The sequence below is a fragment of the Cricetulus griseus genome, chromosome 3 (genome assembly GCF_003668045.3).
Source record: "Cricetulus griseus strain 17A/GY chromosome 3, alternate assembly CriGri-PICRH-1.0, whole genome shotgun sequence".
Taxonomy (NCBI): domain Eukaryota; kingdom Metazoa; phylum Chordata; class Mammalia; order Rodentia; family Cricetidae; genus Cricetulus; species Cricetulus griseus.
In genome coordinates, this window is record NC_048596.1 from 52,956,495 (window position 1) to 52,979,697 (window position 23,203).

General features: G+C 49.8%; 1 protein-coding gene across 1 annotated transcript; it reads right to left on the reverse strand.

Annotated features, from left to right (window-relative positions):
* Window positions 1-510: 510 nt before the first annotated feature.
* On the reverse strand, window positions 511-16,927 carry Pygm (glycogen phosphorylase, muscle associated). The gene is made up of 20 exons (XM_027408484.2): window positions 16,128-16,927; window positions 15,021-15,122; window positions 14,870-14,948; window positions 14,684-14,787; window positions 14,266-14,397; window positions 12,650-12,761; window positions 12,473-12,555; window positions 11,935-12,078; window positions 11,540-11,632; window positions 11,133-11,279; window positions 10,829-10,992; window positions 10,342-10,456; window positions 9,572-9,673; window positions 9,105-9,252; window positions 8,094-8,152; window positions 7,847-7,988; window positions 6,481-6,688; window positions 1,259-1,393; window positions 1,033-1,099; window positions 511-921 (listed from the first exon to the last, which is right to left on the reverse strand). The coding sequence occupies exons 1-20, from the start codon at window positions 16,497-16,499 to the stop codon at window positions 772-774; spliced, it is 2,658 nt and encodes an 885-aa protein (XP_027264285.2). The 5' UTR covers window positions 16,500-16,927; the 3' UTR covers window positions 511-771.
* Between the last annotated feature and the right edge of the window lie 6,276 nt (window positions 16,928-23,203).

A 23,203-nucleotide genomic window follows, 5' to 3' on the forward strand; every position in this document is an offset into this window, starting at 1 on the left:
AGTTCCTCCAGAGCAGGGAATGTGTCACTGCCCTCGCCTAAACGGTCTGCGAATGCCCTAAGCCCTAACACTCCCCTGATTTTGGATTTATCATAGCCACCTGCTGAGACCCTAAAACGCCGCAGTGGGGCAGGGCTAGGGGCGGAGCCAAGAAGGTGCCCAGCCTCCCCGGGACCCTCCCCTAACAGCGTTGATGCCCAGCGTTGATGCTCCAGCCCAAATCCCGACTCCCTGACCTGGTGGGTCCCACCCAGGCAGACGCCCCGCCCCCGGCCAACTAAGCTGGCCGCTGACCTAGTATGGACACAGCGCTGGGAAGAGAGGCGTGCAGGGCGACGCCGGAAAAGGGACTTAGTCCCAGGCACCGCCTATAGACCGCCCCTCTCTCCCTCAGACGATGCACCTGCCTCGGTGTGTGTGGTGGGGCGGGGAATAAGAAGACGGTTTCGCAGCAGCTGTTAAGCTCTCCAAGAGCTAAAAATATTTCGCAACAGAAAAGAGTAAGAAAGCTCAAGGAGAGTCAATTTATTGGGGAGTGGGTGCACTTGGTCAGACCCCATTCATAAATAGGAGGGATAGGGAATTGAGGAAAAAGAAGGGGGCGGGGTGTAATCACACTGGCATCAGGACCTAGAGGACTGGTAAAAGAGGGCTCCAAAAAGGGAAGGGTAGAGTAGTAATTCCAGGGGCCCACCCTCTGGATGAAAAGTGGGCCTGATCCCAGGAATTGCAAATAGACTCAAGGGCAGATGTGGGGTCTGGTGTTGGAGATCAGATCTTCTCATCAGGGGCTGGCAGGCGCTGGCGAGAAGGTTCGACACCCCAGATCTCCCGGGCGTATTGGGCAATGGTTCGGTCACTGGAAAACTTGCCTGAGGTGGCTATGTTCCTGATCACCATCCTCGTCCACTCTCTTGGGTTCTGAAGACAGGAAGAGAATCTCTAGGTTCACTCTGCCAAGGGGCTGGCCCCATTCTCCTTCATCCCATCCAGAGTCAAAACCCTGCCAGCCCCTAGCCCAAGGCCCCTCACCTTATACAACTCACTGACTTTATCCTGGCATTTAATATATTCCTCATAATCTGCAAAGACTTTAAACCTGGAGGAGAATGGAGAGATCAGAACTCTGAGGTTAAGGGCCAAGTCCTTGGTGCAGCAGACAACTGGAGTGAATGAAACTGCAACCCGAGGCAGCCTCCCACCCACCCGAGCCATTGTTCATCGGTGAGCCTCTGTGCAGCCTGGCTAGCCAGCTCACCGGTCATGGTGCATGAGCATGTTGACAATGTCCTTGAACAGGTCAGGCTGTTTGGGGGAGAAGAAGCCACTGCTCAGCTGTTCGATGATCTGCCGAAGCTCGGGAATCCGGTCATAGTACTCCTGGGCATTGTACCTGCCAGAGCACACCTGTGGTCAGCTCCCTAAAAGGGTTGCCAACTTCCCAAGAAAACCTGGGAAGACCTGAGGCTCAGGGCCTCCACAGCCACACACTGCACTCAGCTTTTCTTCACCCACTTTGTAAATAAAGACACTCAGGTCCAAAGAAGTCAGAAAAGACAAATCTGGGGCTGGAGTGCTCCCAGATGGCTCAGTGCACCCACACACACACAGACATACACCTATAATTTTAGGAATGGAAAAAAAGAGAGAGAGAGACAAGTCTTGGCTCCAGGTAAGGATAGTTCTTCCCAATGGCAGAGTGCTTTTCTGGCATGTGAGAGGCCCTGGGTTCCATCCATAAATAAATAAATAAATAAATAAATAAATAAATAAATAAATCCTTCTTCCACCATCCCAAGCCCACCTCTGATAGGCATATCCTCAGGAATGACCCTTAAACTCACACAATCAGGCCAAGCTCATTGTAGGCTGGTACCAGCTTTCTCTCACTTTCCAGGTAACATCCATCCACCCACTGCCACAAAGACTCCTTCCGTCCCTCCCTGGCTCACAGTCCCCTTACAATCAACAACAGAGGTCTCCTTCACAGTGATTCCGTGTCCTTGTGCCCTACTTTGTGTTTCTCCCTGCCTGTGCCAGCCTCCACACTGGCACTCTACCCAGTCTCTTCCGTCAGAACTTTTCTGAAGTCTGGTCTTGAACACCCCAGATCTCATTAAATGCATCTTAGGGCCAAGAAAACAAAATCTGAATTTTTTTTTTCTTTCTTTGGCAGTGTCTCACCATATAACCCTGTCTGGCCTAGAATTCTCCATATAGACTAGAATGGCTTCATACTCTGTCCAGAGTGTAGGGACTAAAGATGTGTGCCACCACACCTCACTGCAAGTCAGAAATTTCTAGGAAAAAGCCCTTTCAGCAGCAAATGCCAGCTCGCCGAAGCTGTTGCTGGAGGAGTAAACTGGTACCAACCTTCCAGAAGCATTTGAAAATCTGTGGCAGAGGCTTAGGAACTCTCACTTTTTTCTTTTTTTTTTTTTTCTTTTTTTTCTTTTTCTTTTTTGGTTTTTCAGGAGAGGCTTTCTTTGTATTGCCTTAACTGTCCTGGAACTGGCTCTGTAGACTAGATTGGCCTCGAACTCACAGAGATCTGACTCCTGAGTATTGGGATTAAAGACATGGGCCACCACTGCCCGTTTTTTTGGTTTTTTTGTCTCTGTGTGTTAGGGATGGTGAGCATGCTTCATCACACATGTAGAGGTCAGAAGACAACCTAGGTGGGGATCATCACCTTTGGACCTTGGCTCTGAGACAGGTCTCTTTGGCACTGTGTAAGACAGTTAGCTGGCCTGCCAGCTTCTGAGTCTCCTGTCTCTGCTTCCCTTTCCTTACAGGCTTGCTGGGATCACATATGCTTGTGCTACTGCTTTTACATGCATGGGTTCTGGTCATCCAAACTCGGACCACCAGACTTATGCACAACCACTTTTTACCTACTGAACCGTCTGCCTAGCCCAAGAACTTACTTTTTGATCCACAAGTATTCACCTTCTAATATTTATCCCCCAAATCACTAGCCCCCCCATAAAGAACAATTTGTTTTGTACACTTGCATACAACAGTGGACTGGGCAGTGGCTATAGCATATTTTTTTTTTTTTTGAGATAGAGTCTCATTATATAGTCCTGAATGTTCTGGAACTTGCTGTGTAGACCAGGCTGGCCTTGAACTCAACATTGACCTTCCTGCCTCTGCCTCCCAAGTGCTGGGACTAAATGCAAGAGCCACAACATCTGACTTGCCTAATAATTCTTTTTTGTTGTTGTTATGTTTGTTTGTTTTTGTTTTTTCCAGACAACATTTTTCTGTACCTTTTTTTTTTTTTTTTTCCAAGACAGAGTTTCTCTGTATTGTTTTGGAGCCTATCCTGGCACTCGCTCCGGAGACTGGGCTGGCTTTGAACTCACAAAGATCCGCCTGCCTCTGCCTCCCAAGTGCTGGGATTAAAGGCGTGCGCCACCAATGCCCCGGCTTTCTCTGTACCTTTTAAAGCCTGTCCCAGAACTTGCCCTATCGACCGGGCTGGCCTTGAACTCACAGAGATCTATCTGTCTCTGCCTCCTGAGTACTGGGATTGAAGGCATGTGCCATCATCACCAGGTACCTAATAATTTTTAAGAGAATAATCAGATCAGTGGGCATTGATGGAAAAGGTTGCTCACTGCAGTAACATTTACAGAAACTAGAATTGGTTACAATATAGCTTGGCTGAGGAGCTGCAGAAAGGCTCAGCCTTTAAAAGCTGCTCTTCTCGAGGACCTGGGTTCAGTTCCCAGCACCCACATGGTAGCTCACAACTGTCTTTAACTTCTGCTCCAGGGGATTCAACACCTTCTTCTGTCCTCTGTGGGTACTACATGAACATGACATACAGACAGAACACCCATACACATATAATAAAAATAAAGGCAAAAAGACCATTAAAAGTCACAACAATAACAAAACCAATATAGCACAGAACACTAAACAAACATTACAAATTTCAGGGCCTGGTGTGGTGGTGCACATTTGTAATCCCAGTACTCTGGGTGGAAGCCAGAGGAGAGAAGTTCAAGGCCAGCCTGGGCTACATGAGACATGTAAGATTATAGATGCCAGTTATTTTCTTTGATGTTTTATATTTCTCATTTTAGTTTGTGGTGTGTGTATGTATACATGTGCTTGTTGAAGCCAGAGGCAGACACTGTATGTCTTTTATTTCCTGAGGAATGGCCTCTCACTGGACTCTGAGTTAGCTAATATCAGCCAGCCTAGCTGGCTGGCTTGTTTTGGGATTTTCCTGTCTTTGCTATGCCTGGCTTTTATATAGGTGCTGGGAAATCCAAGCTCTGGTCCTCATAGCAAGCACTGTCTACTGAAACATCTCCCGGCCTTGTATTTTTCCAGTTAGTGACCATGTATTGTGTGTGTGTGTGTGTGTGTGTGTGTGTGTATGTGTGTGTGTTTGTGTGTGTGTGCATGTGTGTGAAAGCCAGAGGTCAACTTTGGATGTTCCTAAAGTTCCTTGCATCTCTGAGACAGGGTCTCTCACTGGGCTGGAACTTGCCAAGTAGGCTAGGCTGGCTGGCCTCTTTTCTCTACCTTCCCAGAGCTGGGACCACATTTGGCTTTTTACGTGGGTTCTGGAATCAAACAGGTATCCTCATGCTTGGGGCATAAGCAGCACTTGAGCAGAAAAACTATTCCCCAGCCCGTGTTATTTTTATTTAAAAGTTTCACAATTCGGGGGCTGGAGAGATGGCTTAATGGTTAAGAATGCTTGCTGCTGTTTCAGAATATTTGAGTTTTGTCCCAGCATCCACAACACAATTGGCTCACACCCATATGTAACTCTAGCCCCAGGAGGTTTACATCTTCTTCTGGCCCCTGCACACATGGGGCATTTGCTCACATAGACCCGCACACACACACAAACATAAATAAAATAATAAAAGTAGATCCTATTTTTAAAAAACACATTTGAGCTGCAAGATGGCTCAGCAGTTAAGAGAGCACTTGTTCTTGAGGACCCACATTCCCAGCACCCAATGGCAGCTCACAACCACTTGTAATGTGAGTTCCAGGGGATCCCCCCTCTTCTGGCCTCCAAGGGCACCAGGCATGTATGTGCTACACAGACACACAAGCAGGCAAAACACTTCCACATATAAAAATAAGTAAGTCTAATAAGAGAAGACGTCTAGATATGTAGTTCAATGGAGAGTGTTGCCTAGCATGCCTTAAGCCCTGGTTCAGTCCCCAAGACTACATGATGGCACAGGCCTACAATCCCAGAATCTTGGAGGATGAGATAGGAAGAAAGCTGAGGTTCAAGGCTATCCTGGATTACATAGTAAATTAGCTGGTAGCCTTTACTACCTAGACAGGCTGAGTCTGAAAAAAATATACTGCTTAGAAAGACCTTGTTTCAGCTGACCAGTGGTGGCTCACACCTTAAAGCATGTGATCTCTGAGTTTGAGGCCAACCTAGTTTACTAGTTTATATTGTGAGTTCCAGGATAGCTAGGGCTACATAGAGAAACCCAGTCTTGAAAATCAAAAAAAAAAAAAAAAAAAAAAAAAAGCTTAAAAAGCAGAAAGACTTTGTTTCAAACAAATATGTGTATGGGGCTAGAGAGATGGCTCAGCAGTTAAGAGCACTGGCTACTCTTCCAGAGGACCACAGTTCAATTCCAGCACCCACATGGCACTTACAACCATCTGTAACTCCAGTTCCAGGGGGTCCAATGCCCTCTTCTGGACTCTATAGGTACAAGTAGGCATGCCATGTACAGACATACATGCAAGCAGAACATCTATACAATAAAATATTTAAAATATACATATATACACATATAAGTAATAAAACTGTATTTTAGCTAGGTGCATACCTATAGCAATCAAGCACTTAAGAGGCAGAGGCAGGGGGATTGCTGAGCCCAGGCATTTCAAGAGCAGAGTGAGCCTCAAAGCGAGACTCCATTTTAACTATAAATAATTAAAACTTTTAAGATGTAATGTCAAGCTGAGTATGGTGCTACATGCCTTTCATCCCAGCACTGGGGCAGCAGAAGCAGATCTCTATAAGTTCAAGTCCAGTATAATACCAAGAAAGTGTTTCCTTAATATAATCCTTTGTCTCTTTCTGCCATGGTGTCCAGACAGAATGATATTATCTCTTTCATAATTTCTACTTTTTTCCCTCCCATCCTGCTACTTCCTTCTTTTCTTTAAGCTTGTTGCCACAAGCTCCCTTTTTAGTTTTCCAGAATCCCTCACAGGCAGACACAGCTAAGATGCTGCACAGCTGGCCAGCCTCTCCCAGCATGCACGCTGGCGCGCCTGACCCCATACCCTCTCTGGTCCATCCTGGCCAGCCTCTCCCAGCATGCACGCTGGCGCTCCTGACCCCATACCCTCTCTGGTCCATCCTGGCCAGCCTCTCCCAGCATGCACGCTGGCGCTCCTGACCCCATACCCTCTCTGGTCCATCCTGGCCAGCCTCTCCCAGCATGCACGCTGGCGCGCCTGACCCCATACCCTCTCTGGTCCATCCTTTCCACGTCCTCCACCCGCATGCCGAAGATAAAGAGGTTCCCTTCCCCCGCCTCTTCTGCCATCTCCACGTTGGCACCGTCCATGGTACCGATGGTCAGAGCTCCGTTGAGCATGAACTTCATGTTGCCAGTGCCTGAGGCCTCGGTGCCCGCAGTGGAGATCTGCTCTGAGAGGTCAGCAGCAGGAATCACTGCAAAGTGGCGGTAGGAAACACAAGGTCAGCCCCAGGAACAGCCCTGGCAGGCTGAACTAGGGCCTGGACAGATTCAGGCACCTCTATACCCAACCTCTGATGTTTTATCACTCAAGTCTCTCGCCCCCAACCCACTGCCTTTAATTGATTCCAACCTAAACCCTATCCCTCCACTGTGTTTGTGGTGGTTTTTTTAATAGTGTTTCATTATATAGCACTAGCTAACCTGGAATTCATTATGTGGGCCAGGCTGGCCTTAAACACACTGTGATCTTTCTTTGCTATACTTTTTATATTTTGTTTAGTTTCCTTGTACATGGTGTGTGTGTGTGTGTGTGTGTGTGTGTGTGTGTGTGTGTGTGTGTGTGTGCGCGTAGACCAGAGGTGGATGCCCAGAGTCATTTTCCATCTTATTATTTTTTAAATAATTTTCATTTCATTTTATCTGGATAGGCATTTTTCCAGCTGTGGTAGACTATTATTTGAAGGTGTGTGACTTTTGTTTATGTTGTATTTGTTTAACTCTGTAAAACGGTGTTACTGTGCCTGTCTAAAACACCTAGTGGCTGGGCAGTGGTTGCGCACGCCTTTAATCCCAGCACTCGGGAGGCAGAGGCAGGCAGATCTCTGTGAGTTCGAGACCAGCCTGGTCTACAAGAGCTAGTTCCAGGACAGGCTCCAAAGCCACAGAGAAACCCTGTCTCGAAAAACCAAAACAAAACAAAACAAAACAAACAAACAAAAAACCACCTAGTGGTTTTAGAATTGAATTGCCAATTCGAGGAGCAGGGATAGGTGGGTCTGGCAGGCAGTAACAAGACTCTGTGCGTGATTTACTTGGAAGCTGGGTGGTGGCCTCCCGGAAGAGCCAAAAGAGTAAAACTTTAGACAACAACCACCATGTATATGTACCACATGGTTGCAGTGCCTGTAGAGACCAGAAGAGGGCATCAGTTCCCCTAGGACTGGAATTACAAAAGGTTGTGAGCCACCATGTGGTTGCTGGGAATTGAACCCAGATCATCTTGAAGAGCAGCCAGTGCTCTTAACCACTGAGCCATTTTTCCAGCCCCTCCAATTTCTTCTTTATCCTGATCACAGGCCAGGAAAAGCTAGCTAATGCCTCCTCTAGGACTGAACCACTGTGGAACCCACCTTTCTCAGCCAGTGAAACTCGGTAGTTCTCCAGGAAGATAACTCGGAGGCGGTCTCCCACTGCAGGGTCATGGTTGACCACATCCCCAATGGCAGTGATGAGCTTGATGATCATCTTGGCCATGTGGTACCCAGGTGCAGCCTGTGGGGCAACCTGGGGTCAGCACTTCAGCACTCCCACACCTTGATCGTGTGACTGCCCAGCGTATGCTCAAGACCCAGGGCCAGTCTGCCCTAGGTTTCTCACCTTGCCTCCGATCATCACAGTCCTTGGCACCACGAACCTATTGGGCTCCCTTTTGATCCCTGTGGAGAAGAGAGGCATCAGGGTTGCTTACCAATAGAGACAGCCAGGGCCAGGGCTGGGACATGGACAGTGCTGGCCTGGCCTGGCCACTTTGCTCTGTGTCTGTCAGGTCTCCTCCTCTGAACCTCAGTTTGTTCTGTGATGTGGGGTGTGATGGTTAATGCTGTCAACTTGACAAAATCTAAAATCCTCTGTGGGTAGGGAAGGCAGGCCTCTGGCCCTGTCTGTAAGGGGTTGTCTTGATTATATTAATGGATGTGGGAAATCCTGCCCATTGTGGGTGGCACTTTTCCCTAAGTAGGGGATTCTGTACTGTATGAGAGTGGAGACAGCCAGATGGTTTAGCAGGTAAAGGCACTTGCTGCCAAGTCCCATGACCTGAGTTGAGTCTCTGCGATGTACAAGGTGGAAGGAGAAAACTAACTTTTGAAAGTTGTCCTCCACAGGAATGCTGCATCATGGCAAGCACACATACACACACACACACACACACACACACACACACACACACACAATAAATAAGCAAATGTAAAATAAAATTTATAAAAGAAGGGCGGCTCTGGCATGATGAAGCATGCCTTCAGCACCAGCATGCACAAGATAGAGACAGGCAGACCTCTGTAAACTCAGCCTGGTCTGCAGGGTGAATTCCAGGCAAGCTAGGACTGCAGAGTGAGACCCTGTTTCAGAGAGAGAGAGAGTGGCATGCATACATTGATCCATTGCTCTCACTCTATACTCCTGCCTGTAGATGCAATGTGACTGCTTGCTGCCTTGACTTCCCCCACAAGAGCCAAATAAACCCTTTTCTCCTTAATCGCTTTTGTCACGGAATCTTATGACAACACTAGGAAATGACACCAAGATGTGGGACACTGATCCAGCCATTGGTGGTACACTGGGAGATGCCCAGAGTCGGGGACTCAGTCAGGTGGGGTCCCAGCCACTCACGGTTATACAGGGTGATGATGTGAAGGCAGTTGAGAAGCTGGCGCTTATATTCATGAATCCTTTTCACCTGGACATCAAAGAGGGAGTTGGGGTTGATGTGAACTTTGTATTCCCTCTCGAGGTATGCAGAGAACTTCAACTTGTTTTCCTGCAGATAGAGGAGACAGAGGGTTAACCAACAGGCTTCAGCTTCAAGCAAACAAACAAACTCTATAGTCCCGTTGGTTTCCATCACTCAGGCCCAGGAAAGCAGATGATAGGAAGCTGGCACTACTTTCCTCAAGCCCTGCACTGAGGCAGACATTATTAATCTATGCTGGCATTCTCTCAATGATAGCAGATGCTCCCTTCCACCATGGATTCCCACCAATGCTGAGTCTGGTAGGGGAGATGGGCTCTAGTTGCCACCCCTGTCCTCTCCAGATGCTAGCCCTGGTTCAGGAATCCCAGGCTGCAGTCCTCCCCACCTGTTTCACTTTGGCCACATCTCGGATAAAGGATTCATCATCCACATAGGAGAGCAGTTTGCGAAGCTGGTCCAGGTCTGAGATGTACTCCTCACCAATGCGCTGTGGGAAGACAGCTTTCAGCTAATACCACCCCATCCTGGCCTCCCTCCTCCAGGCCAGCTAGACCCTTCCACCTGAACTTCTCTTCCCAAATCCCCCTAGTCAGAGCCCTGCAAATACATTCATCTCCCTCCTGCACTAACACTGAGCCCTCTGGCGGCTGCTCCACCTGACCCCAGCAGGCCTCCTTGACCTCTGGCCTTTCCTTGTGTTGACATGGCCTCCAGCCTCCCCACCAGACATCTGTCCCTCGCAGTCTCACTTCAGATGTGACAACATTAAACTGTAACCTCCAGTAGGTTGTCCTCTGTAGCCAAGGCCTCCATTAGCCATAGGGCAAGATTGTTCAAGTAAGAAAGCAGTGCCTAGCTGGGTGGTGGTGCCGCACACCTTTAATCCTAGCACTTGGGAGGCATAGGCTGGTGGATCTCTGTGAGTTCGAGACCAGCCTGATCTACAAGTGAGTTCCAGAACAGACTCCAAAGTTACACAGAGAAACCCTGTCTCTCTAACCACTCCCCCAAAAACAGCAGTGTCTCTTCCTCAAAGTGGACACTAGCCTTGGGAACACAGTACAGGATTGTAGCCTTTGAACAGGGAGCTACCTACCCACTGGACTGTCTTGTACTGGCTGTATTGATCCTATCAGCCATACAGTGACCTCTCACCTCAGCAATGACCTCTGCCAGTCCAGGGTTACACAGAACCAGCCAGCGCCGAGGGGTGATGCCATTCGTCTTGTTCTGGAACTTATGAGGCTCCAGCTCATAAAAGTCCTTGAAGCTGCAGATTGGGGTTGAGTGAGGGTCACCATTCACCTCTGCAGAGCCCTCCCACCTGGCCCCCTACTTTATTTACTTATTTTTTTCCTGAGAGGGGCTAGGATGCAGGTGCAGACCTGGGGCAGATTCTGGAACAGGGTTGTACCAGAAAGGGGCTAGTGTGTTCTAAGAATGGGTCACCCCTGAGGTGGGGAGACGGCTCAGCGTTATGGATGCTTGCCGCTAGGCCTGCCCTGCGTGACCACAGAGTGAAAGGCTAGAACTGATGCACTCAGGGGAGGGATCAGCCCAGGAGGCCCTGTTTGATGCCATGTGAAACGGCAGGGTCCACATGCGGAAGAGTGGTGTGGGCGGGGCTTGTGGAGAGGCTCACATGGTTTTCTTGAGGATCTCCGAATGGATGCGAGCCACACCGTTGACTGCGTGGGAGCCAGCAATGCACAGGTGTGCCATGTTGATACGCTTCACTGAGCCCTCCTCCACGAGTGACATGCGCCGCAGCCTGTCTACATCCCCAGGGAATGCGGCCGCCACCCTCTGTATCCCCAAAAGAGCCCAGAGCTAAGACCAGGATCCTGACCCAGGAACCTTAGTCTCCAGACCCCCCTTCCCCCCACAGGCTCAGCCCATACGCCTCCTGACTTCAAGGGACCCACTGCCACACCGGCCCAGCTCACATTAAGGAAGCGCTGGTTGATCTCGTAAATGATCTGCAGGTGCCGGGGCAACAGTGTCTCCATGAGGTGCACGGGCCAGCGCTCCAGGGCTTCCGGCAGCACTGTATGGTTGGTGTAGGCACAGGTCTTCACTGTCACATCCCAGGCCTGGCATACAAGGAAAGAAGTCAAGACACGTTCTTCACGCGCCGTGTAGCTTGTGCGTCCGCGTGTCGTCGTCCTGTGTCGTGTCCGGCGTGTCCCCACCTCCACCCCCACCCCCAACTCCCGCCAGAGCCCAGCTGGGTTTCAACCAGCCTTCTGGTCGATTCTCCTTGTTTGGCCCCCTACTGTCCTTCCACCTCACACTGGGAAGGAGACCCTGGAGGCAAAGTGGCACCTGTAAGGGTAAATTGAATGAAATCTACCTTGTCCCAATCCATCCGCTCCAGGTCCACCAGAATCCTCATCAGCTCAGGGATAGCCAAAGAGGGGTGGGTGTCATTGAGCTGGATGGCCACCTGTGGGGATGAGTGGGACGTCAGGATGGATCCCAGAGCAAGCACCATTGTGAATGCTCCTTGCCCCTTCAGAGCCCCTAAAAGGCCCAATGTAGTTATGTGGCTGGTCTGGGAGCAGGCCTGGTGACAGCTGGAGTAGGGTGCAGCTGACTGAGAAGGAAAGCTGCAGTGGTCTGCCTGGTGCCTGAAGATACTGAGCAAGCCATTCCCCCACACACGTCCAGCTTCCACACATCTGTGGAAGGAGGAGGCCATGGGACTTAAGAGATGGGGAGACAGAAGCCTTCGGGCCAGCAGGCTACCTTATCGGGGAAGGCATCAAAGTTTGTGCGCACAGGATCACGGCTGCCAAACTTGGAGGACTTGAAGCGCCGGATGATGTCCTGGAGGGTGGCGGCCACCACAAAGTACTCCTGCTTCAGCCGAAGCTCCTTCCCTTCAAAAAACTAAGGGAGGTACAAGGCAGAGGGTAGTTGGGGTGGCAGGGTGTGGAGCCCTAAGTTGCTGTGGGTGTGACCAGGAGAGCCCCTACCACACTAAGTCCCAGAGCCCTAAACTGCTCCCATCTTCTGGACCCTGGAGCCTTTGCCCCACCAAATAACTGTAGCAGATAGTATCAGAAAGACATAGATGAACTAGGAGTCCTGTGAGGGTCCCCAGGGAGACAGCTCCCAGGAAATATCATACCCCACCCCCTCCTTGGGATTCAAAGGATCTGATAGGACACATAGGGACAGCAATACAGTGGGACTAGGACAGTTGCAAAGGTCCCCACGCCCAGCTCCCCTGTCCCTCTCCAAGAACTTGGGTTTCCAGCCTCCAAACTGAAGGGCAACGCACATTATCATTGGGATACAAGACGCGTGAGATGTTCTCAGCCAGGTTTCGGTCCAGCACAGCTTGGATGTAGCCACCAACGTTGACTGAGGGACAAAGTGGATTGGGGTGAGGCTAGGGATATGGGCATGGGCCAGGCAGGGCTAACCAAGGCTGCCAGCTACCGGCAGAGGGACTCACAGTCCTTGAGGTTGAAGTCATTAGGTGCTTTGGCCGACCAGAGGCGCATAGTGTTGACAACGTTGTTTCGATAGCCAGGCACAGGTGTGTCGTAGGGCATGGCCAGCACTACCTATAGGAGGTACCTGAGTCAGAAGCTGGACATGCCACCAGGGTCCAGGCCTGAGCAGTGCTGGAGTTTGGTTTGTGGGGCCTCCCTGACCAACAGCTGAGGCTTAAGCCACTGGCACTGAACTCTGCTAGTGCCTGAGGTAGTTCCAGCACAGAGCTTACTAGTTAGATTGCCAGGAGCAAGCTGTGGGACCTCTGAGCCTCATCTATAAAAAGAAGATAGGTGTACTGCTGCAGACCTGGAATCCCAGCCACTGGAGAGGCGAGGCCAGAGGATCACAAGTTCAAGGCCTGCCTAGGCTACAGGGTGAGTTTAAGGCCAATATGGGTAACTTAGTGAGGTCCTGTGTCAAGTAAAAGAAAGAGAGCTGAGGATACAGCTCAGGCGTAAGACACTTGTCAAGCAGGTTCAAGGACTGTACACTCTTCAGCAGTGCAGATAAATAAACAAGACCTCTCCAACATCCCCACTGGACATCCCAACATCTCCTTAGACTGCAATGAGGATTATGGAAGGGAGAGAGGGACAGACGCTGAACCCCACCCAAGTGAGTCTCTGTTGATGGCTGCTCTACAGCCTGGCCTGATCAAGTGAGAGCACACTGGACTCAGGAGAGGGCTGGGGAAACCTGGGTTCGAGAGGAAGGTTACACGGGGTCAGTTCTATCCAGAGGTTTTATATCTAGCTGACTACAGGGCTAGTTAGCAATAACCAAAGCCAGCCAGCCTCACCTCCCATAATCTATAAGGATCAATTTGCTACAAAGACCTACCTGCTACCACAATGCCAGGGTCACCTCCAGAGGACTGCCTATATGGGGCTTCACCTTCCCTCCCTGACCCTGAGGTATTAACACCCTTGATGGGGCAGAGTGGAATGCAGGTGAGACAGACAATGACCAGGTGGCTCATGTCCCCATTACCCAACACCACAGACACTAGATTGAAAACCAAAGGGAGGCAGGCAGGTAGGTCTGCAAACTTCGAGCCAGAGCTAAATGTGCCAGGCTGCCAGGAGCAGCACTGACTGGGCCCTAGATGAAAGAGCAATAAACATCACTTCTGAAGGTCTAAGGGTCTCCGTGCAGCCAGTTCCACCCCAGAGGCCTCATTTCCTCTCCTGCTTCCCTCTCTAAGCTGTTGCCTTTATCAGGTCCCCAGCGCAAATGTGCAGACAGCCTTCAATTGCTGTGCTAAGTCTTGTGTTGGAGAGAGGAGCTGGCCAGGGCAGAGTGCTGGTGCAGCAAAGACAATGCCCTCCTCCTTCCAGGGTTGACACTTTGCCTGGCCTCCCTGTAACCCTGACTAATATCTCCCAGCTCTGGCTGTGTGACCTCCAGTATATCGCTTAACCTCTCTGAGCCTTAGTGCCCTCCTTTGTAAAATGACAGTAGATTCAAGAACCTTCAGTTTGTTTCCATGTCCTATTTTCTCTAGGAGCTCTCCTCCCTTCTGCCTCTCACTAAGTCCCCCCCAGAACCTGTACCCATCTTCTTCTTCTTCACCTGTGTGTCCACCCATTTGGCACCCTGGCTGGTGTGCTCCACTCGGCCATAGAAATGTACAGGCAGCGTGAACTCAGGGCGGGCCTTCTCCCAAGGGTTGCCATAGCGAAGCCAGTCATCAGCCTCTTCCATCTAGAGGGTCAATGGGAACAACACAGACAGCATGAGCTGTGGGGACTCACGTCCTGTGAGTGGCGGAACAGCGCAGGAACAGTGTCCTGGCTTGGTGAGCCACTCAGCAGGACACAGTATATCCTAAGCATTCCACAGGGGTGGACCACCTGTTCTGGGGGGGTCACCAGCTGGCTCTGAGGCAAGAGGCAAGAATGTTTGTCTGGAGAGCTGGAGTGGGTTCATAGTCTATCCAGAGGTGGATAACCAAGTGAGGGACCCCAAGGCTGGGGTCAGGGCTGCTCACCTGCCAGCCCCCACAGATCTTCTGATTAAAAATCCCAAATTCATAGCGGATCCCATATCCATAGGCAGCTAGTCCCAGTGTAGCCATGGAGTCCAAGAAGCAGGCTATGGGTACAGGAAGTGGGTATCAGGAATCTAACAAGAGGGACTGACTGCTCCACCCCACCCCCACAAGCTGTGTATTCACCTGCCAGGCGCCCCAGGCCGCCATTCCCCAGCCCTGCATCTTCCTCGATCTCCTCCAGCTCCTCCATGTCCAAACCCAGCTGAGAGAAGGGTGGCAGCGGTCAGGCCAAAGTGCCAGCATGGGAACCCCCAACCTTAAGTGCTTCCCCCACCTGGTAAGTAGCCTCATCACAGGCGTTCTCCAAGGCCAGGTTCACCATAGTGTTCTGAAGCGTCCGTCCCATGTAGAATTCCAAAGACAGGTAGTAGATCCTCTGCCCAGAGACAGGGAAGAGGGATCAGGGCCACCCATTGACATTCAGCCAGGCACAGCTGCCTCTGAACCTCTTAGCCTCCTCCTGTCTTACTTGCCAAGACCCAGCATGACTCATCTCTGCCACCAATTCCTTTCTCCCTGCTCAGAAGAGCCACTCAGATTTGGGGGTCCAGTAGACAAGAAAGGCACTGGTCCCTACATGCCTTTGAAATGCCTTTTCATCTGGCCTCGGTTTCCTCTTCCAGAGAAAGAGGCTGCGGAGGCCTATCTCAGGGATTAAGGTGCTAGTGAAAAGCAGGGACTCCTTCCGAGGTACATACCCCTCCTAATGTAACCCATCAGGAAGTCAGGACATTGAGAAGCACCTCTGAGTGCTCCCCCAGAAGGCATTGCCAAGGCCCAGAGGAAAAAGTCATTTTCAAGGTCACATGGTGACTCAGGGCTAGACCTGCCATCTCCTGTCCATGCACGGTTGTTTCCTTCAACTCAAGCCTCCGTCCAGAGATGAACAGAAGCATAAAGATGCTGAGGGTGCCCAGTCTCCCCGTTTCCTGGGTCCCTCCCTGCCCCTCCCCCACTCCTGTTGTGGAGTTTTAGGTTCCTGACATTTACCAGTGACCCTACCAGACATTTGATACCTGCTGCCCCAGCTGCCCCAGCAGTGCCCTGCCTGTGGCACAAGCAGACTGTGCCATACACACATTTGATGACATGTCCTTCCATGCCAGGTCCAAACTGGGTGACAGGGGGATACATTTCATGCCCACCAGCAACCCCCTCCAACCTTGTCTGGCACATATGTAAGCAGCCTGCCTACCCTGAGCACCCCGGGGCTCCCTCCTCAGTATTCTTTCTGTCCAGCACCCCTGGATCCTCCAACCCCAGGGAGGTTAAAACAGCAATTTAGCTTGCTGTAGAAAACTTGGGCTTCAGGAAAGGACAGCTCACATCCAGGCCTCACTCCCAGCTCATTTCCCACGCAGGGTGTCCCCTACTGTAGCACCTTTGGGTCCTTTTCATAGTAATGCTGCTGTGTGCGGATCCAACGTCCCACGAGGTGGTCCCGCACGGTGTGGGCCAAAGCAAAATAGTAATCTCTGGGGGTGGCCACATTTCGGTCCTTGACCAGGGTGAAATGTAGGTGTCGGTTGAAGTTCTTTTTCAGCTCAGACACATTCTCCACGCCGGCCAGGCCGCGAACACTGATTTGCTTTCTCTTATCCTGGTCTGAAAGAGGTCTGGACATGGCTGCAGGAAGGCAGACGGGACTGGACAGACTGACGGCCTCGGTGCCTCCAGCCAGGGAGTGGAGCTGCTCAGCTGTGAGGGGATTTAAAGCCTGGCTCAGGGCAGCATGACACGCCTCCCCGGACATGGGAGGGTCTTGGCCTTGAAGCTCAGGGAGCTATTTTGGGGGCAAGTGGAGGAGAGGAAGGGAGGGAGGGAGGAAGGAGGGGCGTGTTCACAGCTGACCCACTTCTAGGTTTCCTAAGCCTCTGGCCTTGTCTTCTGGCCCCTTGCTTTTGGAGGATTGGAGACAGGATTGGAGAGCGGGACGAGGCATGCCTAAAACATTCTGGTTGAGACCTTGTCTATGACATATCTAATCTAGACTCTTTCCTGAGCTATAGACTAAAGGTAGGACTGGATTGTGGACCCTCCTTAAAGAGGCCAAGGGGAGTCAGGCAGTGGTGGCTTACACCTTTAATCCCAGAATTTGGTAGGCAGAGGCAGGCAGATCTCTGGGAGTTCAAGGCCAACCTGGTCCTCAAAGCTACACAGAGAAACCTTGTCTCGAAAACTTAAAAAAAAAAAAAAAAAAAAAAAAAGGCCAAGGGGTTGTCACAAGTGCCAGACACATTTTCCTTCCCTCAGAGCAGCAGGCTTGCTTGTGACACTTGTCTAGAGTGTAAGGACTTCTGCTTCTGTAGAGCTGGTCAAAGCCACAACTCACCTGGCTGGGACACCTGCACACAGGCGGGGAAGTCATGTGCATGGGCAAGAGGAGGAGCCACAAGTTGAGAATGAATGTGCGCTAAACAGAGAGGTGCTGCTAGTTCAGAGGAGGGTGGGCAGCTGTGAAAAAGGGAAGCCAGGGGTCCTCTTTCAGAGGACACAGGTTCAATTCCCAGAACCCACATGGCAGCCCCCACACAGACCACATGTGCAGGCAAAACACCAATGCACATAAAATAAATTCAAAAAGTAAAGAGACCAAGACCCTGGGTTGCAGGGAGTGCTGTGTGGAAGGATGCATGCCTAAGATAGAGGGCCACTGCGCTCACCCCACCCCCACCAAAGCACAGTGCTCTGAGCTTCCTCCTGTTGCTGTCTCTCAAGGAGCTCTGAAGTGACCTTTTCAAGAGGGATAGTCGGGTTACAGGACAGCTTTGTCTGAGGAAGCAGCCTGAAGCAGGGGCTACTGGGAACTATAGTCCTGTGGGTCTGCAAGAGTGAGACAGCATTCCCCACCAGTTCGTGACTCCCCCAAGTGTCATCAGTCTGTGCAGTCTCAGCCACAGCAGGACCATAAATTCAAATCTTATCCTATTTTTTTTTTATTTTTCTATTAGTTATTTTGAGGGTCTCACTCTGTAGCCCTGGACATCCTGAAACTTGCTATGTAAACCATACTAGCCTTAAACTCACAGAGACCATCTGGCCTCTGCCTCTCAAGTGCTTGAGCTAAAGGTGTGCATTACCACACCTAGCCAGGAGCTTGCTTGGGCTACAAGTACTCAAGGGCAGCCTGGGCAAATCACTGAGATACAATCTCATAATACAAAGAGGGCTGGGATATGGCTCAGGGTTAGAGCACTTGCCTGGTCCCTGTGCTCACTTTCTAGCACCACCAACCCCAACAAACTAACCAAGCCCTGGATCCCAGCACCGAGTTCTCCCCATGATCCACTGGCAGGTGGGTAGGCGACTGGACGCTTTCTCTCCTCCTGTTCCCACCCAGGCTATACAGCGGGCAGGGATCCTTTCCTCCGTTTCACCTCCACAGCCTAGACCTTCAGGCAATCCCTTCTAGACTTCAGCTCTATCTGCAGCTCGCATACTGTCTTGCCACATGTGTATCCTTAACCAGGTTGTTTTACCCAGCTGAATCCTAGACTCCTTTATCAAATGTATAAAATTCCTGTCTGGTCTACTGAGTGAATTCCAGGACAGTCTCCAAAGAAACCCTGTTTCAAAAAAAAAAAAAAATCCTGCCTCATCAGCCTACTAACTTGGGGCTGAGGGGGGAGAAGGGTAGACATTGAGAGAACAGAATCTAGGCCCTCAGACTATTTCAAAAGCTAGCTGTGCCTCCAGGGTAGCAAGCTGACTGAGGGGAAGAACCAGGTGTTCTACTCTGAGGGCCAAGGAGATGGATAGCTACAGGGTGCTACTGAACTGGGTTCTAGGATAGCCAAGCTGTTTCTGAGAACTTCCAGCAGGCAGGAGTTCTGGAGTCCCCAAACAGCTCAGTGTGTGGCCTAACCTGCAAGTCTTCAGGCTAAGCTCTGCCTCTGCCCCTAACAGGGGCTCAAGGCCCTGCTCCTGTTTCCTGGAGCCAGGTTATCAAACATAGAAGCCAGTTAGAAAATGCAGAATACAGCACTGACCTTTTTCTCTATATCACTCACTACTGGGCAAGTACTCTGCCATGGAGACACCCACCCACCTCTACTTTCATTTTTAGTTTTTTAATTGTATTTACTGTGGTATGAGTACGGGGTACATATGGGGCACACATGGAGGCCAAAGGACAATTTTTGCAAGTTGGTTCTCTCCTTCTACCTTGGGTTCCAGGGACCAAACTCAGGTCATCAGGCTTGTGCTTCTACCCAGTCAATCATCTTACCAGACACGTTAGTCTTTCATACATTTTTTCCCAGTGTTTATTAGCACTATTATGATGCTTTCTTTTCATGCATGTATATAATGTATTTTGATCATATTCACTCCCCATACCTCTTTTTCTTCTTTTATTGGTGTTTTGCCTGTACCCATAGCTGTAGGAGTGAGTTTGGATCCTGGAGTTACAGTTGTGAGCTTCTTACTAGTGGCTACTCCACTGCAGAAAATGTCTCTTCCCTCTTCCAGCAACCATTTATCTATTCATAGATCATCATGGAAGAGTACGGCATTGTGCATCTTTCCCCTTTCCATGACTGGATGTTGGCAAGATCGATCTTGTGCAGGTAATCACAGCTGCTGGGAGCTCAAGGCTACCACGGCCATGTCATGCCCCCAAAATGGCACCCCACAACACCCACTCTTTTATCCTCCAGCATATATATATATGTATGTATGTATGTATGTATGTATGTATTTTTTTTTTTTTTGATTTTTCAAGACAGGGTTTCTCTGTGGCTTTGGAGGCTGTCCTGGAACTAGCTCTTGTAGACCAGGCTGGTCTTGAACTCAGAGATCCGCCTGCCCCTGCCTCCTGAGTGCTGGGATTAAAGGCATACGCGACCAACGCCTGACCAGCTCCTATATTCTCTGTCCCCTTTTGCCATGATCTCTAAGCCTTGGGGTAACATGGATATATCATTTATGACAGAGCATTCAAGTCACTTATCCTCAGTATTTTGACTAGTTAGGAGTATCTGCAGTTTCCACTGTGCCCCCTGCATCCCATGTAAAATGAAGCTTATGGGCTAGAGAAATGGCCCAGCAGCAACACTTGGAGCTCTTCCTGGGAAGTCAAGTTTTGGTCCCAGAACCCTTGTCAGGCAGCTAGCTAACCCCACCACCTATACTCCAGCTCCAGAGGATCCAGTGCCCTCTTCTGCCATCCTTAGGCAACAAACGGCACATGGCATACATGTACAGACGTAAAAAAAAGTAAATAGGCTATGCATGGTGGCACATACCTTTAATCCCAGGACTCAAGGGGTGTGCAGATCTCTGTGAATTAAATACCCCAACACTAACCTACAGCCACAATTATTTAGAAGGCAGTTTGATGAGACCATCCAGTCTATTTCACAAAATTACAGCAGCCAATTCCTCAGTAAGGCCTATAACCTCCCTAACCATGAGCAAGTAATTCAGCTTACAGTACCAGATGTAAATTTCTTCCTGTGGAAGTCTGAAGTTTCAAAGTGGTTAATAACCTCTGACACTTGTTCCTATTGCATGAGTCCAATTGCTGAGTAAAATTGGTGACAATTCTTCCCCATCGGCCTGCATAGTACCTTCTAGCACTACATGGCTTCCATATCCACTTCCAGCTTTTGATCAGTCATGTGATTATGTGGTACATCAACCCTAGTCTTGCCATCTAGTTCTGAACAGACAGCAGCTATCAGTTTGTATTGTTTTAGAGCCTCCCTGATTTCTGTATGTGTACATGCTAGAGGTGAGATATCCTGTTTTTATCAATTTCCACCTACTCCCGTGACAGGGTCTCACTGAAACTAGAGCCAGGATAGTGATCAGCACTCCATCTATTCTCCTGTCCCAACAGCTAAATTATGGGTGCATGTGCCAATTCACATGGGTTCCTAGAATCTGAAGTCAGGTCTGCATGCTTGTGTAGCAAGCTCTCTTTCCTACTGAACCACTATAGTATCAAAACACAATGGCGGCTCTGGTTCACAATGGTTTTTTAGGTAAATTACACTACCATAGTTCTAGCTGACCTGAAACTATATACACTAGGTTGGCTTTGAGCTTAGGAATCCATTTGTCATATTTCCCAAGTGTTAGGATTAAAGTGCCATCACTGCTCATCTCACATCTAGATTTATTAGTTCTTAAGGATTTCATTTCATCTCATATCCATCCATACTCACCCAATTTTGTGGCACTTTTCTTTCATAAAAATCTCATAGGGGAGTGGCCTGCATACGGCCTTGTTGGAGGAAGTGTGTACTTTGATGGTGAGCTCTGAGGTAAGAGTTGCCATGACCAGCTGGGCGTTGGAGGCACATGCCTTTAATCCCAGCACACGGGAGGCAGGTGGATCTCTGTGAGTTGAGGCGAGCCTGGTCTCCAGAGCGAGTTCCAGGACAGCCTCCAAAGCTATACATGTGTAGCTCGAAAGAGTTGCCATGACCATGGTATGTCTTCACAGCAACAGAAACCCTAAGACACCACTGACAATTTATGCAACCCATATACACTTGGTGGGTCTTGTTGTGTAGCCCTGGCTGGCCTAAAACTAAAATGGCCTCAAATTCAAAGATCTTCCTGATTCTGCCTTCAGGTTCTGGAATTAAAGGGTTCCATCTTCACACCAAGTGTTACACCTGGTACTTTCAGATTCTAACACAGGCCCTAATACTTGGCAGCACTTGAAATCATAGCACCATCATTTCTTGATTTCCAGCCTGCTCCTACTGCACTTTTTTGTTGTTGTTGTTTTTGTTTTTGAGACAGGTTTTCTCTGGCTTTGGAGGCTGAACTGGAACTAGCTCTTGTAGACCAGGCTGGTCTCGACTCAGAGAACCACCTGCCTCTGCCTTCCGAGTGCTGGGATTAAAGGCGTGAGCCACCAACGGCTCCTACTGCACTTCTAGGGCTGCGGTGGCCAGAGCTCAGCTTCTTGGCAGCCATCCACCAATAGCCATAGCTTGTTATTCATACTACCACTCACACCTCAATTGTGGCCAACACACTGGGGTCATGTTAAACCTGTTATTACCTCCAAGTCTACTCAGTTTTGCTACAAAATACCTCACCCATTAGAGCTGCTGTTCTCAAGCACAAGTCCTCAGGCTTGCTCCTCCCTGTTATCAACCCAGCCCCTACCCACTCACACTCCCTTTTCTAATCCAACCCAGCTAGACAGCTAGTCCAACAAACTTGTAGACCACACCGTGACATGGCCAAAAGGTTGGACACCCCTGCCAAAGTCTGAAGGCTACACATGCTGGTCTGAGACTTCCTCCAGGGTCTTTCTGAGATTCGTCCTTATTCTACATACCCTTATCCCAGCATTAAGACTTGCAAGCTCAAACATACCTGTTTGTCTTTCACCCTATCTCCACCCTTACTCAGATCATGGGTAGTTTACTTCCCAGAACCCTGAAAACACATCTAACCCAGACCAACTTGGAGTTGTTTATGTCAGACTGAGTTTCTAACCAGAAACCTGGACCAATGTTCTGTTTCTACAAAGTACTTGTCTTAGTTTTCAGGAATAAACAAGGACCTCATGTTGACCTTTTCTACCTGGCATGTTCCTTGCCCAACATCAGGGGGGTAGGGCTATGCTGCCATCATCAGAAACTGCATCAAGTGAGGCACAGCCCTGACACAACAGGACTGGGCCTTTTCTGCCTAAGATGCCATAGGCCAAGTGGGTGTTTCCTACCTCCCAAATAATACCAGCACCGGCAAGTGCTTGCTATAGCTGGGCCTTCAAGCTTGCTCTCGGAAACAAAGGCTGGCAGCAGGGTGAGCAGGATGAGGGTATCACAGGAGCATACTAACCCCCCCCACCCTGGGAAACCAGAGGATAGCTGAGCCGTGGTTAAGTCATTTATTGATTTTATTTCTAAAACCCACATAGCGCCACTTTGCCGCTTCCAGAGCTTCAAAGAGCTAATTAACCGCCCAATGAGCCCACCAGGGAAACCAAGATTCTGAGGGAAGCAATGAGGTGAAGCCAAGGTCAAAGAGGGTGGCCAGGCCCTGCCTCCACACTTTAAGTATCAAGGACAAAGGGAAAAACCCTTAGTTAAAGAATCTGTTAGGGAATATTTCTACTAAAGGTGGGCTGTGACAACTGCAAGAAAGCTACTAGGCAGACAGGCAGTAAAGCTCTACCCAGCAACAGCTGCAGGAGCTGCCCAAAGACCTGGCTGCCTGTTACAAAGGGAGAAATTTTCAGGTGCCATCTCAGTATTATTTGCTACCCAAAATAAAACAGGCTGCAGAAGACCCTATGCAGAGGTGCCCATTTAAAGCACAAGGCACCATGTTTCGCCCCCAGCACTCCTCCCTAAAGCCTGCAGTGCTGGCAGGCTGAGAGCCACCAGCAGAGAAAGAAAAAGCCACTTGGCGGTTTTAATTTTAGCAGCTCTATGCCTGACAAGCAGGATTAGTTGGCCTGACCTTTAGTGTTGATGCCTCCCC